Consider the following 14,207-nt stretch of genomic DNA (forward strand, 5'->3'; position numbering starts at 1 on the left):
AATGATAATAAGCATAAGGAAATTTCAAAAGAAATAGAGGATTTGCTGGAGCTAGAGGAACTCTACTGGGCTCAGAGAAGTCGGATAAATTGGTTGCAATATAGCGATAAGAATACGGCATATTTTCATAATTCGGTCAATGCTAGGAAACAGAAAAATAAGATCAAAAAGCTGCAGAACCCGGATGGAGCATCGGTTGAAGGACCAACTTATCCAAATCTGATGATCTCGAATTATTTCTCTGGACTTTTCTCTACTGAGGTCTATGATATGGATCCTGAGCTTCTGGCCAAAATTAACCCAAGGGTCACTGTGGAGATGAATGACAAATTGAGAAAACCGTTTGATGCTACAGAAGTAAAAAAAAAGGTGTTGTTTTCGATTGGAGATATGAAAGCCCCGGGTAGCGATTGTCTACATGCAATTTTCTTCAAAAAATGCTGGCATGTTCTTGGGGAAATTCTTACAAAAGAAGTGTTAGATGCAATCGACAACAAAGTTATCCCTGAAGGTTGGAATGATACCATCATTGTCTTGATCCCGAAAATAGATGATCCAATACTCATCTCCCAATACAGGCCAATTAGCCTGTGTAATGTCATCTACAAGGTAATATCTAAAATGATTGCTTTTCATTTTAAACATGCATGTTCTAGATGAAGTTATTTCCCCTGTTCAAAGTGCTTTTGTGCCTGGAAGAATCATTACTGATAATATTCTTGTTGCTTATGAGTGCCTCCATACCATCAAGAACAACAAGAAGAGAAAATCAGGTCTGTTAAACTTGACATGCATAAAGCATATGACAGAGTTGAGTGGAATTTCCCGGAAAGAATGCTTATCAAGCTTGGGTTTCATATGGAATTTGTGGAGCTGCTGATGGCATGTGTCAGATCTGTGAAGTACAAGATAAGGTGTAATGACCAGGAAACGGAGGAGTTTACACCATCCAGAGGGTTGAGACAGGGAGATCCTTTATAAAAGCAATTATTCAATCTATACCGGTTTTTGCTATGGCAGTGTTTAAGATACCGAAAAAAAATTCTCAAAGAATTGACTGATGCAATTTCTGCTTTCTGGTGGGGAGACACGGAAGAACAAAGGAAAATGCACTGGCGTGCATGGTGGAGGATGTGCATTCCAAAGAAAGAAGGGGGAATGGGTTTTCGAGACCTCCATACTTTCAATCTAGCAATGCTAGTAAAACAATCCTGGAGACTTATATCTAGTACTGACTCTCTAATTTGTGCAAGGGTCTTAAACGCAAAGTACTATCCAAATGTACATCTCTTAAAAGCAGGCCCTAAGAAGGGTTCTTCTTTCACCTGGCAAAGCATTATACAAGGACTGGGAACTTTCAAAAGAGGGCATATTTGGAGAGTCGGCAATGGTACAAATATAAACATATGGAGTGATCACTGGATTCCAACTAGTGTGACTCGGAGAATTCAAACAGACATAGGACATTGCATGTTAAGAACAGTAGATGAACTTATAAATCCCTTCACTGGCACGTGGGATGAAGACTTGATACATTCGAACTTTAATCCATATGATGTGTAGCAGATACTGAAAATCCCACTGAGCCGAAATTTAGAGGATGATTTCATAGCATGGCACAAATCTAAAAGCTTCATTTTCACAGTCAGATCGGCTTATCATACAGAATGGGAATACCAATTTGGCATAAGATCAAGAAGAGTGGATGGGCAAGGACCAGTACAAGTAAATCCGGTTTGGGAGGAACTTTGGAAATTGAGTGTTCCCTCGAAGGTTAAAATCTTCGGCTGGAAGGCGCTACACGGCATAGTACCGGGCATGGGAGTCTTAGCTAATAGACATATTAAAGTTGCAGCGCAGTGCCCCATATGTAAACAAGGCTGTGAAGACATCACACACTTACTATTCACCTGCATGAGAGCAAAGCAAGTGTGGAGAGCTCTTGGTTTATGGAGTTACATTAAGGACTTGTGTCGAGTTGATCGCTCAGGCTCGGTCATTCTAGAAGAGATTCTAACTAGCCCATCAAAACAATCCCCTGTTGTTGGTTTATTAGGTCTGAAAGAAACCATATTGGTTGCAGGTTGGTACATATGGTGGCAACGCCGTGAAGCGGTGAAAGGGGAGAGTGTTGCAAATGTAAAAAAAATCAGCGTTCTCGATACATGCGATCACAGCAAATTATGGTGCAGCGACAAAGGCTACAGCTCCTAAGGTAGATGGGTGGATTAAACCACCTCCAAAAACCTATAAACTGAATGTTGATGCAAGTTTTTTCCATCGGGAATAGGGGCAGCAGCAGCTGTAATCAGGAATTCAAAAGGTGAAGCAATTGCAGGTGGTGCTTGGCCGTTGGCTAACATCCTGGATGCTTCTACAGCCGAGGCAATATCATTAAAAAGAGGACTAGAGCTGTTAGAGAATTTTCAGTGCTCTCCAACAATTGTAGAATCTGACAATATAGAAGTGGTTAATGCTTGCAATGGGGAGATTGAGATTTGGACTCCGAACACGGCGATTATTATGGACTGTTTTCAGATTGCTCAAAGGATAGGCAGAATTTCGTTCAAATATTATCCTAGAGATTCAAATAGGGTAGCTCACAATTTAGCTAGATATAGTTTTGATACAAATCAGGTTTATAGTTTGGGATGGTGATCCACCAGACCATGTGCTCCAGGATGTAATCTCTGATGTAACTGTGTTTTGAACTCGGGCAGTAAGTTTCTGACGCACTCTTTTCCTTACCAGGATACCGAAGAGGACTGGAAGGTTTTTAATGAGGCGGCTTACGTGCTTAATATATTGTGTTTTACCCTCCAAAAAAATCTTCATAAGCTATCGTTTGTTCATCTTGAAGCACTACCAAAAGTCCTTTGGTGTATATGCTAGATTGTCATCGAAATAGTGAGTCTCAGGCTTCAAAGCACCCTGCATCAGCTGCATGTCGTTGTTCTTCTTCTTCCCCTTCCTAGAACCTGCCCATCGAGGTGGGCATTAATCTTCGCTCTTAAACAAAGAGGACAAGATATGATCATCAGCTTCTCTTCTTCATAGGCGGCAGCATCAGGTTCATCTTGCATTAGCTGATGCAGCTATCCATAATCTATTGATAAACAATAAAGCAGTTAAATAAAGCATGACTCCACCGGAACAATGAAGCAATTAAACAAAAACGACATAACTCAGTAATTTCTCTTGTAACTCTTATGTGTTTCTGTGTCTGTTATGTGGGCTTCTTTCGTATATATCATTATTACTTCTTAACTTTGTGCTAAATCTACAAATATGAAATGGAGGAGTATTATACTAGTACAGTATTATTTTGACGAGTGTTTTAGTCTGCTGCGTCCATACGAGGCATCGACAGGAATATTTTTTTTTCAAGAATGATTTTTTTTTCAAGAATGTCGACAGGAATATATGTCCCTAGCTTGGGCATGAGTGTGCGTCTACAAGTACATGCCAGGCCGACCACCAACTTGCAAGCTACACATATATGCAAGCCATGTCTCCGCCGACCGTGGACAATGCCGGCCTCGGCGAGCCTCTGCTCGCGAACGGGAAGGGCGCCACCGCCTTGGCCAACGGCACTAGGCACGGCGATGCTGGCGCCGTGCCGACCCTCCGGAGGAAGAAGAAAGGTTCCAAGGAGGAGACGTACTGGGTGGACATCGACCAGCCTGACGTGCTGGAGTCGGCTCCGGATCTTGAAAACGGCAGCGGCGGCCGGCCCTTGCTGCTGTTCCGGAACAAGAAGGTCAAGCGCAGGATCCTGTACCCGTACCGGTGCGTATACATTAAGTTATTTACCATGCTGTCGGAGGAACAAAAAAAGAAATACTCTTGTAGTGACAGTAGAGTGCATTCAAAATCCCTGAGATACCTGTATTTCTATATATATAACTGGATCTGCAAACTGTAAGCCTGACAGTTTGATAATGCATAAACAGGATATTGATTCTCGCTCGACTGATTGCAGTCATTCTTTTCTTCATATGGCGCCTAAAGAACAATATCTCTGATATCATTTGGCTCTGGGGAATGTCCGTTGCTGGAGATGTTTGGTTTGGTTTCTCCTGGCTACTCAACCAACTGCCCAAAGTCAATCCCATCAAAAGCATCCCTGATCTTGGGGCTCTCAAGAAAACATGCGACTTGGGTGAGGGAAGGTCAAGCCTCCCTGGTATAGATGTATTTGTCACAACAGCCAACCCCATCGATGAGCCGATATTATACACCATGAATTGCATTCTCTCCATCCTTGCAGTCGACTACCCAGTTGACAAGAATGCATGTTACCTGTCTGATGATGCCGGCGCACTTGTCAACTACGAAGCATTGGTTGAGACAGCCAAGTTTGCCACTTTGTGGGTTCCATTCTGCAGAAAGTATTGTATTGAACCAAGGGCACCAGAGAGCTATTTTGAGTTGAAAGCACAATCATATATATGCAGTTCACTAGAGGATTTCATTACTGACCACAAATATGTTCATAGGAAGTATGATGAGTTCAAGATGCAGATAGAAATGCTACCAGACACTATTCAAGAGCGTTCCGATACATATAACAATATTCATATAAATGCAAGTTTTATGGCAGATGGGACACAGTGGCCTGGTACATGGATTGAGCCAACGGAAAACCATAAAAAGGGGCATCATGCATCCATCGTTCAGGTACAAATTCTTGCAATAAATAGTATTTGAATTTTGTTTTTAGCTAATTTATATGTTGTTTGCACCCGTACATATTACTAATGAATAATAATTTTAAAAACAGAAAAATTAATCACAGGAAGTTTTCAATTAACAGATTATCGTGAACCAACCAAGCCATACACCTCAGCATGGACTACCGGTGTGCGCCAATGAAACTGTTGACTTCAGTACAACGGATGTACGCCTTCCAATGCTCGTATATGTTTCTCGAGAGAAGCATCCCAGCTATGACCACCAAAAGAAAGCTGGAGCCATGAACGTGCAGTTGCGTGTCTCGGCTTTGCTATCAAATGCGCCCTTCATCATCAATTTTGATTGTGATCACTATATCAACAATTCACAGTCATTTCGTGCTGCCGTATGCTTCATGCTGGATCCACGAGAAGGGGAAAACACTGCCTTCGTGCAATTTCCTCAGCGGTTTGACAATGTCGACCCGACAGACAGGTACTGCAATCACAACCGTGTCTTCTTTGATGGCACTATGCTTGCTCTGAATGGCCTCCAAGGCCCCTCTTACCTTGGCACTGGTTGCATGTTCCGTCGTATCGCACTTTATGGTATTGGCTCTCCTCGGCGGAGAGCAGATGGTGTAACAACAAGGACTAATATTTTTGGCAACTCAACATCTTTCTTACGCTCTATGTTGAGCCCTGATCAGGAGCAAGAAATGTCTCTCAAATTGAATGAGATGGCCATTTCTGAGTTGGTGGATGTTATGGCATGTGCATATGAAGTTTGTACTGGGTGGGGTAAGGATGTTGGGTGGATATATAACATTGCAACTGAAGATATTGCAACGGGATTTCGTGCACATCGACAGGGCTGGTGCTCCAAGTTCTGCACCATAAAACCCGATGCTTTTCGAGGGACCGCACCAATCAATCTTACGGAGCGCCTCCTCCAAATTATGCGGTGGTCTGGCGGGTCCTTGGAGCTATTCTTCTCCCACAGTAATCCACTTTTTGCCCGTGGTTGGCTACACCCCATCCAGCGTGTGGCATATCTTAACATGACAATATACCCAATAACATCAATTTTCATTGTGGTATATGGGCTATGCCCAATGATGTGGCTTTTACCTGGAGAATTCGACATCCAGAGGCCATTTACTAGGTATGTCTTGTATGTCATCATGATAATCTTGATGATTCACATTATTGGTGTGTTTGAGATAAAGTGGGCGGGGATCACATGGATGGATTGGTGGCGCAATGAGCAGTTCTTCATGATTGGGGCAACAAGTGCATACCCAACTGCTGTGTTGTACATGCTAGTGAAGCTTGTCACCGGGAAAGGGATACAATTTCGGATCACCTCAAAGCAGACATCAGCAAACACTAATGACAAGTTCGCGGACCTCTATGTTTTCCGATGGGTTCCACTATTGATCCCGACAACATTGGTCTTCGCTGTAAATGTTGGGGCCATTGGCGTGGCTTTGGGTAAGGTGATTCTGCTCAATGGATCTTGGACAGCAGTGCAGATGAGGCACGCAATATTGGGTCTTATATTCAATATTTGGGTAATGGCACTCCTTTATCCATTCGCACTAGCCATGCTGGGAAAAAGAGGAAAGAGGCCCATCATCCTCTTCATTGTGTTGCCACTTGCCTTTGTTACTGTTGGGGTGACATATTGTGCTATTCAGTATTTTCTTCTTTAATTCACTACATGGAGATTTTGATGGTACACATGTAGTATACTATCAAACTTTCATCCATTCGGTGGTGGATCTTCCCAAAGAAAGTAATACTAATTTTCTTAAGTACTTGTATTCCGTTCTCAGTTAATTTATCGCTTTATATTTAACTAGTGAAATCAAAGAACTGAAAGTGTCTGCATAGTCGGTGACTTGGTGTCATGTGTGAGTTTGACCATATGTTGCCCTCTATCTTCACTATTCAGTTTTTTTATGAAAAGACGAGAAGGCTTTTCCCTTCCATCTGCTAGATAGACAGAGAGGGGGAAATGTGGATTGTGTGATAAAACATTATACTTTTAAATTATGGTTAACAAATGTTTCCCATTATATATTTTTTATGAAACATTTCCCATGTATTAGTCATGAAATTGATGTTCAAAATTACATCATGTAGAATGAATGTGCCTTGTAAATAGAGTACTAGTGAAGTGCAAGTAGTATCTGCCGTTGTCAAGGAGCTAATAAGAGCTAGACGCGTTTTAGTGTGTAGATATATGTGAATCTACACAAATATTAATACGAAACGAATGTAGTAGCTAATTTCCACACATATATGTGAATCTACGGTTGAGGGTGACTTCGCGGAGTGGTGGTCGCTGGTGGTGTGGACCACCCCTCGCAAGTTGCGCAAAGGCACTTCGTCGCTCATCATGCTCACGACATGGTGGATATGGAAGCACCGGAACGCTACTTCGACAATGCACGTCATTCGGTGGCCTCTTTGGCGATATCAGGGCCGAGGCGCGACAATGGACGGACACGGGGCCCATGGTCTTCGTCAACTTCTCCTCTAGATTAGGTCTTTTGGGTTGAGTTCTATGGCGTGGTGTTGGTCCTTCCTTGGACTTGTATATGTAAACCTTTTTTCTATCAATACATCGAACGCAAGGCTTCTACGTTTTCGCAAAAAAAAAACTCTCTTAAGGGACAGAACAACAAAGGCCTCTCTTCTACCTGAGATAGACAGAACAGCAAAGGCCACTCTTCTACCTAAGATAGACAGAAATGGTCTGCTTGCCACTGGCGATCTGGTATGTGTGGTGGGAGCAGCGGCAAGCTACCCAAGGTGAGCTGATCTGGTATGTACGGTCAGCGCAGGCAGTATCAACTTTGGCCTTTTAACTAGGTCGAAGGCTGGGATTGTGAGGCATGGATGGATGAAACCAAGAGAAGAATACGTTAGAATTAACATCGACGCATTGCTTTGATCTAGATTCCAGAACGGGTCACCCGGAGCAATTCAGTGTTGGTGACAAGAGCTACTTCTTAGGTCTTAGCGGCAAGCTGTAGAGGTCTCCCGCTTTTCAGCACCGGCAGAAACATGTGCACGGTACAGGTTGATTTTGGCAAGACAGGTTGGATGCAGTACTCAAGGTCAACTCGAATTGCTTGGAGGTGATCCAGGTCAGGAGAATGGAGGGAACTCTCTCAGTCCGGTCGCAGCAATATAAGAAGAATGTAGTTTCTTGAGCCACATATATGAAGAATGTATTTTCTTGAACCTGATGATGTAACTATTATGCCCACTCAAAAGAAGAACTGTATCACTCATTCATCTACATAGAGGTTGATCAAAATTGCTGATACAGAACAGAAGAAAACACGAGTGCAACAAAAGCAGGAAGCTGGTGTTGCATGCCCTGCAGTGTTACCTCCATGGACAGTGTCGTCCCTCGTGTACAAAAATAAGACTTGCAGTATGAGCAAAGAAAACTGCAGTGTGGTCTTCGTAAGCACACCAAGATGGACGGCAACGGATCAGTCGGCGGAATACTTCTTGGACAGCATGTCGAAGTATTTCCTTTGCTGCAACCAAGAACAGGAAGATATGTAAGGCCAGTTATTGTATTATATCAAAGAACCAAAGCGAAGTGATAACATAAGATAAATATGAATTTTGCATCTTACTGTACCTGCTCTGAAACTGATGGTTTTACTTTAGATAGAGCATGTTCAAAGTGCGAGAGTTCAATCAGCGCCGACGAACTCATTGATGACGTCCCATTATCCAGGAATTCGATCCTCTCTTCCAAGGCTGCCATGGCTGCTTCGTTCACCTGGAAAAGACATGTTCAAACAGGTTAGTTCCATTAAAAACACATGAACGCTCGGAAGTAAAAAATAGGCCAAAACATAAGCGCGCAGTAATGCATCTTCCAACAAACTGAAACACTCCTTCAAGAAAAATTACAAAACTTACCAGTGATGCAAGGTCAGCACCAGTGAGATTATTGCACTCCTCTCGACGTGCAAGTGCGCCCAAATCAACATCTTCAGAGACAGGTTTCTTACTAGCATGTGCTTTCAATATTGCAGCCCGCTCGTTAGCACCAGGTAAAGGGACAAAATGTTTCTTCCCAAATCTACCAGGCCTTAGAACAGCCTCGTCTATAACATCAATTCTGCACCAGAAAGGAAGCAGTGTTATCAACCTTCCACTCACAGGTATAAGTATGTACAAAGGAGCATCCACTAGCTGATAATACCTGTTTGTCGCTCCAATAACAAAAACACCATGACGTTGATCAGCACCATCAAGTTCAATAAGTAACTGCAGAGCAGAAATGTGTTAGAATCTCAGTGCCACGAATATAGGTGATCAAGACAAGTTCAAACCTGGTTTAGGAGGCGTTCAACAACCCACCCTCCTTCTTTCCCTCTTTTTGTTGTCAGGGCATCTATCTGCCAAATCACATGGAATGAACAATTCAGCATAATATAATTCAAGAAGCACCTTCAGACCCAGCACATAAATGTACCAAATGTCCGTAGTTCTTCTAAGTAACTACCAAGTGCTCCTAAAAAAAGTACAATAGCTAAACAAAAAAACGTTTACCTCGTCAAAAAATAGGATGCATGGGGAGTTGGTCCGTGCACGAGTGAATATTTTCCTTACGTCTGATTCACTCTCCCCAACATACTTATTCAATAGTTCAGGCCCCTAATGTTTCGAAAAAAGAGATATTTTAGCAGTCTGTACGCTAAAGAGATGCAGTAAGAACATGGAAATCAAAGCAATTACCTTAATGTGAATAAAATTAGCCCCTGCCTCATGGGCAACTGCTTTCGCTATTAGTGTTTTCCCACAGCCTGGAGGTCCAAACAGCAAAAACCCAGCTTGCATGTTTACTCCAAAATCCTTGAAAGGCATAGAAAAAAAAGGAGGACATGAAAACAAAATTAAGTATTTAAAGCACTCAGAAGAAGTGCTACAGGTTTAAAATACAAATAAGGATCACAGATCATGGTTTTAAAGGCGCCAAGGCGTCCTAAGGCGAAGGGGGGGGGGGGGGCTCCGACGCTTAGGCGACGCCTAGGCGGACGCTTTGGACGCCTAGGCGCCTAAGGCGGGCGTTTTTCTAAGGCGGAGGGGGAGCGCTTGGACGCTTAGGCGTCCCTAAGGAGACGCTTAGGCGACGCCTTTAAAACCATGTCACAGATGTCTATGAAATAACTTAATTGCAACTCAGAAGTGGCTTAACTTTTTTAGCTGGCAATCAAGATGATGATCAGATAACAGAGAGAAGTAGTGTAGAACACAGTTCATGTGATTACCTTGTATTGCTCAGGGTGCTTGATACAACGAATAATGCACCGGTTAAATTCTTTCCTTAATGAATCAAGACCTCCAACATCCTCCCATGTAACATCAGGCACAGAAGAAAATCCTTCCCTTCTCAATGATGGTTGAACCATTGTACTTGCTTCCTTCAGTGATTGAACATTGAAGTAAGAAAGTGTATCAAACATGGATCACACTACTAAAAAGCTAATAACAGACAGGAAATATGGCAGGCAACAGAAACAAAAACGATATAATATGATCAGACAGGTAGAAGAAAGAAAAACCGGCAACTCACCTCAAAGTCAGCCATAGTAATACATAGGCTATCCATCTCACTTTCATTCCAAGGATGCCTCCACCAGTCATGATTGTTCTCCTCACCCCCACAACTCTCTTTTTTTCTTTTAACAATTATTCTCTTCATTGCCAGATTCCCCGCTTTATCTACTAATGCCTTCAGGTCCGCGCCAACAAATCCTGGTGTGGCCCTTGCTATCTTGAAGAGGTCAAATCGGCCATCTGCCTCCAGTGTAAGGTTCTGAGTAAGCATCGTCAGAATCTGTTTCCGTGCATGCTCATCTGGAACACCAAGAGATATCTCTCGATCAAATCTCCCTGGTCTCCGAAGTGCTTGGTCAACAGCATCAGGTCTATTGGTAGCTCCAATCACAATAACATAGCCAGGCTTCCTTTCAGATGATTGTGAGTCCAAGTCACCACCATCCGATCCAACATTCTGGTGGAATTCATCCATGCAAGTCATTAACTGTGTAACTATCCGTCGTTCCATTTCTCGTTGCAAATTCTCCCTCTTGGACGCAATCGCATCTATCTCATCTATAAACACAATTGAGGGAGCAGTTCTGTATGCCTTCTTAAACAAGACTCTGATGTTTTCCTCAGAAGCTCCTGCAGGTGTACAAGGATAATGAGGTGAACTTCACATTGAAACTTATCTAGGAGCAGAAATTAATATGAGAGCATCGAGGGAAAATAAGAGAGAACTTAGAGTCTTAGAGTAGTGATTATATGCAGTTCTTAGTTAATCTAAAGGATGATGTATCCATATAATTAATTTCCGGCTACATATCTTGCAATTCACGCTTCAGCACATTTAATTTCTATGTGGAATATATCAAGGAGGCTATATTGCACAATACTAACACCTACAGAACTCATCACTTAGCACATGCTATGGTGTAAGCTGAAACCCAAGAAAACAGGCATCTCATATTCTATATCTAAATAGGAGCTCCCCACTACCCTATTTCCCTCAACATGCAAGTTATCCACGTAAGCAATTCCCCCACCTCAGCAAAACTAATAATCCTACCACAGCTTCTATGGCCTCCCTGCATGCTATTCTTTTGTGATGGATTTAAGCCCACCATGGCCCTGCATCGTTGTTGCCTTGGAAATGACCGAATCGGCAACAACGAGGCAGGGCGATCTCATCAAACAGATCAGAAGCATGCGAATGGATCTGAGCCCACCATGGCCCTGCCTCGTTGTTGCCGTTGCCTTTTTTTCCGGTAACTACTACGTTCAGGGCCCGTGAAGGTGCATGGAGGTATATATTCGCATGCTTCTGATCTGTTTGATGAGATGGAAATGAGGTCAAAGGCGTGCAGTGTCATTTCTAGGCATCTAGGTTATAACCCTGCGATATTGATAAAGGCATAGTCTCCATGGTGCTCTCTCTCTTTGCTGAAGTGGTTCTTCTCTCTGTTTCTTTGGATGATCTGTTGCACGGAAAGTCGGAAATGCGAAATGATGTGCGGTTATGAAAAAATTGATTGCATTGTTGTTCTTAAAACTAAATGATGTTGCTGGTGCCTCCTTATGAACCTCTGTTCAGTGAGTTTGCGGCTGCAGCTTTTGGCATGTCAAGATCACACAAGTACTTTGATCAACTTATAACTGATGCCTTTTAGGCCTTTAAAAAAACTTTTAACTGGCATCAAGCAGTTTGTGTCCGTGTTTTGGAAGTAATCGGCCAGGTAAGTTCAGTTTACCTATAACTCGCTGGTCTGAAATTTAGGTCGTTTTGATTCTGTATCAGCATCTGAAATTTATTTTTTCTAATCCTCTGGATGATTGTTGATTTCTCCGTCTTCATGTATCAATAAGCGAGTTGTTGTCACCTAGGGACTGACTTAATGCTGACCACAAGGGTAGCAGCCGATTCCAACATTCATCTATCTTTTATACTGGTGTTTCCTTTCTGTTGACCCAAAGACTCACAGTTTTTAATCCAATAAAAATATATTCTACAGCTACCTTTTAAAACACACAAGCCGATCCCACAATTTTTGCATTCTCCTACTTGCCTTCGAAACTTGACATTTTGAATAATGTTATATTTATTAAACGAGTATATGAATATTAAATAAGCTTCTAACGATCTATATGTTTCCCTAGCTACCAATGCTTATATTACATACATGTATTTCTACTCATTATCACAAAATTCATCATGTTCGAATGTAACCACAAAACATTTTGTTATTCAAGTATATATGATGGAACACTCTGGAATTATCAAAATGGTGTTGCAGTGACAAGAAATATCTAATTAATAGTTTCCTTCATCAAATCCATAATTTTACTCATGTATACATCTAAAATTTCCCTCAGCAACGCGTGGGATATCATCGGTATGGCATTTCCATAATAACTACTATTACCTAGGTAATTTCTTGTTCTACCTGTTTCCAGCGTGATACTGGGCAGTCAGATTAATCACATGCATACACAGAACTTAGGAATTCTAGTGCACAAGAATCAGATAGCATACCAGAGACCCCAGACACGACTTCCGGCGCTGATATCTTGTAGAACGGCACGCCAGTCTCGTTGGCGATGGCGTGGGCGAGGGTGGTTTTCCCGCAGCCAGGCGGCCCGTGCAGCAGAATCCCAGCCACGGGCCTAACCCCGAGCCGCTGCGGCAGCTCGGGGTGGCAGAGCGGGACCACCACCTCCATCATGAGCTCGGCGATCACGGCCTCCATCCCGCCGAGGTCAGCAAACCTCGGCCCCTTCCCCCCTCCGCCGCCGCCCCCTTCGCTGGCCGCCGCCGCCTCCTGCTCGCCGCCGCCATCCGAAGTGATGCGCCGGCGGGGCTTCTCCGTGCTGACCTCGATCTCGAGCTGCTGGCCGGCAGCGGCGGCGGCGGGGTCCTTCTTCGGCGTGAGGGTGGCGTAGCGCGTGCGGAGCATGTCCTTGGTGACGTCGAAGGCGGGGGGCGGCGAGGGCGGGCGTGCGCCGCCGTCGTCGCCGTGCTCGGAGTACGAGGTGGAGGACGAGGAGGTGTCGTGGCGGCGGGAGCGGCGGGAGGAGGGGGAAGAGTCCATGTCGGAGTCGGAGTCGGAGGCGTCGGCGGGCGCGGGAGGGGGCAGGGAGAGGAGCGCGCGGCGGACGGCGGCCACGAGCGGCGCGAACTGCTTGCGGCGCAGGTCCGGGTGGCGAGCGCGGAGCGCGCCGGCCACGTCGTCGGCGGAGCAGCCCGGGGCGGCGAGCCCGCCCTCGGAGATGAGCCGCCGGAGGTAGGACTCGAAGGAGTTGGACCGGACCGCCCGGAAATTGCGAGGGCGCTTCGCCATCGACGGCGACGACGGCGGCGGCGGCGGCGGCTAGGGTTTTGGGTGGGAGGTTTGGCTGAAGCAAGTCGAGGGCGCGGGGCAAATGAGGGAGTAAATAGCACCTAACACCGAGTAAATGACAAAAAAAAATACCACAACTGTGACGGTGGTGACACGGAACTACACATGACTACCAGTTTTGGCCATATTGATGACGAAGAGCACTGATTTCGTTATCTAGAGGCGTTAAACCATTTTCTAACTATTCGAGTCCATCTGTCAGGACTACATGGCAGGTGAAATTTTGCAAAAACAATCTTAAAATATATTTTTTATCACAGATCCAATTTCCAAACAAAAGAAAATAAGAAATAGAAATTCACATCTATTATATAATTAAAACACAAGACAAAGAAAAAATAAAAGATGATGTCTTCTCCTTCCTACCATCCCACCAGAACTAGGCCACCAGTGCGCCACGCGTGTCAGCTGTCGGTGCGCCAGGAGGCCGTCGCCGATGCGCCAGTACGTCGCCGTCGGTGCGTCTAGTCCACGGTCATCCAGCTCCCTCGCGCCTGGGATGCAGCGCTGCCGCCCAGTCCTTCATGACCGCCGCCGGTTCGACAACTAGAAG

General features: G+C 44.3%; 2 protein-coding genes across 2 annotated transcripts; one reads left to right on the forward strand and one right to left on the reverse strand.

Annotated features, from left to right (window-relative positions):
• The first annotated feature begins 3,508 nt into the window (after positions 1 to 3,508).
• Positions 3,509 to 6,704, forward strand: LOC124704123 (probable mixed-linked glucan synthase 3). Its single transcript, XM_047236364.1, has 3 exons — positions 3,509 to 3,789; positions 3,954 to 4,680; positions 4,817 to 6,704. Exons 1-3 carry the CDS (start codon positions 3,509 to 3,511, stop codon positions 6,386 to 6,388), a joined length of 2,580 nt encoding a protein of 859 aa, XP_047092320.1. The 3' UTR covers positions 6,389 to 6,704.
• A 1,171-nt stretch (positions 6,705 to 7,875) lies between these two features.
• On the reverse strand, positions 7,876 to 13,594 carry LOC124684927 (cell division control protein 48 homolog C-like). Its single transcript, XM_047219185.1, has 10 exons — positions 12,790 to 13,594; positions 10,288 to 10,901; positions 9,983 to 10,135; positions 9,450 to 9,566; positions 9,264 to 9,368; positions 9,044 to 9,109; positions 8,914 to 8,978; positions 8,628 to 8,829; positions 8,341 to 8,484; positions 7,876 to 8,233 (listed from the first exon to the last, which is right to left on the reverse strand). Exons 1-10 carry the CDS (start codon positions 13,592 to 13,594, stop codon positions 8,186 to 8,188), a joined length of 2,319 nt encoding a protein of 772 aa, XP_047075141.1. The 3' UTR covers positions 7,876 to 8,185.
• Positions 13,595 to 14,207: the final 613 nt, after the last annotated feature.

The sequence above is a fragment of the Lolium rigidum genome, chromosome 1 (assembly GCF_022539505.1).
Source record: "Lolium rigidum isolate FL_2022 chromosome 1, APGP_CSIRO_Lrig_0.1, whole genome shotgun sequence".
Taxonomy (NCBI): Eukaryota; Viridiplantae; Streptophyta; class Magnoliopsida; order Poales; family Poaceae; genus Lolium; species Lolium rigidum.